The following is a 3,716-nucleotide window of genomic DNA, read 5'->3' as shown; positions in this document are numbered from 1 at the left end:
ATTGTGTTTGTATTACAGTCCAGGTGCTATCATGTGAGTTGCTTCTAGTAGCCTCAGCATCAAACTTAACTTGTATCAAATTCCCTCTTTTCTTTCTTTTAGTCATTTTTTTTTTAAACTGAAAAGATCAAATTCCACTTTATCTACATGGATGTTGATGTCTTTATATACAAGTTCAGGGACATGAAGGTAGGAGTCCGAGTCCCATATAAGTACAATAAATCTCTTTTTGTAATTTTGGAATCTGATTAAAACTTTGTACAGGTTTAAAATCCAGATTTCCTGTCACAGCAGAGCTTCAAAGCTGCCCGTCACAGAGGACTTGAAGCAGCCTTGCTGGTGATGTCCCTCTCTTGGTCAAACAGTCTGAGAGCTGATGTTTTGTGTCCACCCACTGTATTCTTTTGATTAAGCCGCTGTCCCTCATCTCTTTGATTGAACTTATCTCCATCCTTAGTCTTTTCTCTGTTGGCATGTTGGTAGACTTCAGATTGTCGTAGAGAGACTGGCAGTCAGTTATAGCCACCAGTGGGAGCATTAGTGGGGTTGCTTTGCCACTCTTTATCTCTGTGTATAGTGAGGATATGAATATACCCATATCAACACCATCTGCCATAGCTAATGTCTCTGCTGCAATGGTGCTTCGGACCACCCGTCTGACCTTTTTTGAGTTCCAACAGATCGGCATCAACTCTTCTTTGAGATTGGAAATAAAAATGATGTAGGCCCCTTGACTACCTCCATCTGAGAGATTGCCAAAACTTGCATCACTGAAAACAAGAAGCTCCATCTCTGAACCTGATAGTTGTTGATATGTTAAGCTCACTTTTTCTACCTTGATTTGTTTGATGACTTTGTTTATTTCCATCAGATGTTCAATTTTTGCATGCTTGTAGCGGGATGACAATCTTGAAGCTTGATATAAAACATCAGGTCGACTCTGTCTAGCAATCCACAATATTTGGCCTACTTTTGATCTGCACAAGGCCCTCTCCTCTTCATTCAAAACCTCTTCCTTCTTCATGGCTCTTGATTTCTCCACATCAATGAATGACAAGTTGTCTGCATAGGTCTGTTGGCTGAGTCTTATTTTGTTCTCTTCACATACCACTTCAATTCCCACATACTGGAAAATCTGACTCTGCTCCTTTCCAACGTTGAATTGTTCATGGACTGCTGGAATAATGTTAGCTTGAAATTCTTTATTTCCACTCCAAATAAAATCATCAACATGGCATGCCAGCAAGCCAGTCAGTGTACCATCATCTATATGCCATTGGAAAACTGCAGGATCTAATTTAGAGACTTATCCATTAAGACTTGTGAACACTTGCTTCACTCTGTCATACCATTTACGAGATGCATCTCCTAATCCATATACACATTTCTTCAGTTTCCAGACCTTGTCAGATCTCAATTCTTTTGGTGGTTTAACATAGACGTCTCTGTCTATTATTTGGCCCTGCAAAAATGCTGTCTTGATGTCCACTGACCTAGGTATCCATCGATTTTCAGCCATAACTGCCAACACGACCTTCAGGGACTCACTTGAGCAGGTAGGAGAATCTCTCTCAATGTCACAAATATTGTTTCTTCAAATCCCCTCACAACAAGTCTGGCTTTCGGCAAGATTCCATTTTCTGTTTCCTTCATAGTACAGACCCAGCGTGTTGACAGCATCTTCTGATTTCCTTTTTCCACTTCTTCATAAACATCATTATCTTTCCAGTTCTGTAACTCTGCTTGTTTGACTTCAGTCCATTAAATACCATCTGTAATGAGAACTTCATCTTGTGAACTATCATCTGTCTGTGCTGCTGATTCTGTTTGACACTCAGACTCAGACTCCTTCAAAATTTGTAGACTTTTTGTTTGGCTCAGGTCAATAGATTGTCTTACACCTTGCATGTCTTCCCCCTGAAGCTCTATATTATACCAAGACTTGTTCTTTCCGGTAGCTTTACCCGCTCTGTTTAACACTTTGGCCTTGATTATTTCACCACTATCCATATGCTCATATGAGATGTTTGACCACTTTTGACCTTGCTCCAATCTGTTCTGTTCAAATCACCGTCTCTCACATCTGAGCCACTGTTCTCAGTGTCATCAAGGGCATATTCCTGCCAACTTGGAGTTTCTTGACTTCCTTCACTATCGTCTTTGTTTGATTCATGCAGGTCATCAGTTTCTTTCTGGTCTCCTCACTTTTGTAGCCTGCATTTATGTACTCTAACCAAGGCTCCACCATGTCTAGCAAAAACCACAACCCCTTCTTGTCCGATGACAGTAGCTGGTCCTCGCCACTTTATGCTGTCAGGTCTCCTGTAGTAGACTTTCTCTCCATTAACAAAAGGACCAGACTCTGGCCTGATCTGTTTCCTCAAAGCTCTTCGGATTCGTTCAGAGGATTCAGCTTTGGTGAACTCCTGCCTCATAGCATGCAGAGTGTTGATATGTTGTCCAATAGTCTTGCTCTCAGTTGTTCCGTCTAATGCAGGTAGGTCATTTGTCAAATTTGTAGGCAAGTTTGGGTTTCTGCTGTAAACTAACTGGTGTGCACTAAAGCCATAGACATTGGTCATTGTATTTTTGGCTGAGAGTGCCCAGCTGAGTGCTGTCTCCCAATCACAAATCTGCTCTTGACGAACTTTCTTCAACATTATCGTCAAAGTTTGATTATGTCTCTCCAAAAGTCCATTACTCCACGGGCTGTATGCTGCTGTGGTCTTTATCTCAATGTTGAAGTTCTCACACAAATCCCTCATTTCACTGCTGTTAAACTTGCCACCATTATCACTGAACAGTCTTTTCGGTGCACCATGCACACTTATCCAGCATGACAAAAACTTTGCTACAAACTCTCTTGATTCCTTGCTTCCCATTATGGCCCCTGAGCTAAATCTGGTGAACAGGTCAATAACATGTACATACCATACTCTGTCTTCAAGTTGATGGAGATCTACCGCAACTGTTTCATTGAAATCTGAAGCAAGAGGAAGGCCAACTGCTGGTTTAGGAGGTTGTCTCTTGTACTGCTGACAAATTTCACATTCATTGCACACCTCATCTATCAAACTGATAGTCTCTTTGTCAATCACACCAGCATTCTGAATCAGTTTTCTGAGGTGTTCTTTCGATGCATGTCCAAACTGTTTGTGCAGCTTCTTCATGATAATTTTCTTCTCTTCCTTGCTTGCTGTTTCTTCTATCACCAGGATTTCTTGGTCTATGTTGTGACTTTCAATATGTGCTCTGTTTCCTGATATTTCCACACAGTAATGACCACTTGAGGTCAGATTGAGAGTAACTGGTTTGTTAAACATTTCAGCTTTGTCTGTACCTAAATCCAACTTTGTCCCGGCTTTCTTCAGGGATTGCTTGCTTAACAACAATGGAATGTCAGCATTCACTACCTCTGTCTCTATCTTACACTCTGTTTCACCAATTGTTGCAGGAATTAAAGCTGTCATAGATGATGTCACTTTGAACTCCATCTCCAAATCGGAATGCTGTTTCACTCTCTCTACTAACCACTTCAGCTTTTCTCTTCTGACGTAAATTTCCAATGAAATTGTCAAACCATTGTCGACCGCATACTGTTCTTGTACAGGCCGTATCTAGAACTGCACATCCATAGGCTTTCGTCATAACGATTTGATTTTGTATCTTTTCTTCTTTGGTGAACAAGGTAAGGTTGCATGTTTCTTCCTCTGTCA

At 41.0% G+C, this 3,716-nt stretch overlaps 1 protein-coding gene across 1 annotated transcript; it reads right to left on the bottom strand.

The window, feature by feature from the left end:
- Nucleotides 1–298: 298 nt before the first annotated feature.
- Nucleotides 299–3,494, bottom strand: LOC137267855 (uncharacterized). Its single transcript, XM_067802281.1, has 3 exons — nt 2,235–3,494; nt 1,770–2,058; nt 299–1,176 (listed from the first exon to the last, which is right to left on the bottom strand). Exons 1-3 carry the CDS (start codon nt 3,492–3,494, stop codon nt 299–301), a joined length of 2,427 nt encoding a protein of 808 aa, XP_067658382.1.
- Between the last annotated feature and the right edge of the window lie 222 nt (nt 3,495–3,716).

This window comes from Haliotis asinina, chromosome 16 (genome assembly GCF_037392515.1).
Source record: "Haliotis asinina isolate JCU_RB_2024 chromosome 16, JCU_Hal_asi_v2, whole genome shotgun sequence".
Classification (NCBI taxonomy): Eukaryota; Metazoa; Mollusca; class Gastropoda; order Lepetellida; family Haliotidae; genus Haliotis; species Haliotis asinina.
The sequence above is the reverse complement of the archived record's forward strand: the minus strand, read 5'-3'. Positions and strand labels throughout refer to the sequence as shown.

What these genes read in the sequence shown, in the direction of transcription:
- LOC137267855 (XM_067802281.1), bottom strand. Translation starts at nt 3,494, where the DNA reads ATGGAGTTCAAAGTGACATCATCTATGACAGCTTTAATTCCTGCAACA. An exon ending in CTAGACATGGTGGAGCCTTG is followed by an intron (nt 2,059 to 2,234) that starts GTTAGAGTACAT and finishes TGATTTGAACAG; the next exon opens with AACAGATTGGAGCAAGGTCA. An exon ending in TGAAGTTCTCATTACAGATG is followed by an intron (nt 1,177 to 1,769) that starts GTATTTAATGGA and finishes ACATTATTCCAG; the next exon opens with CAGTCCATGAACAATTCAAC.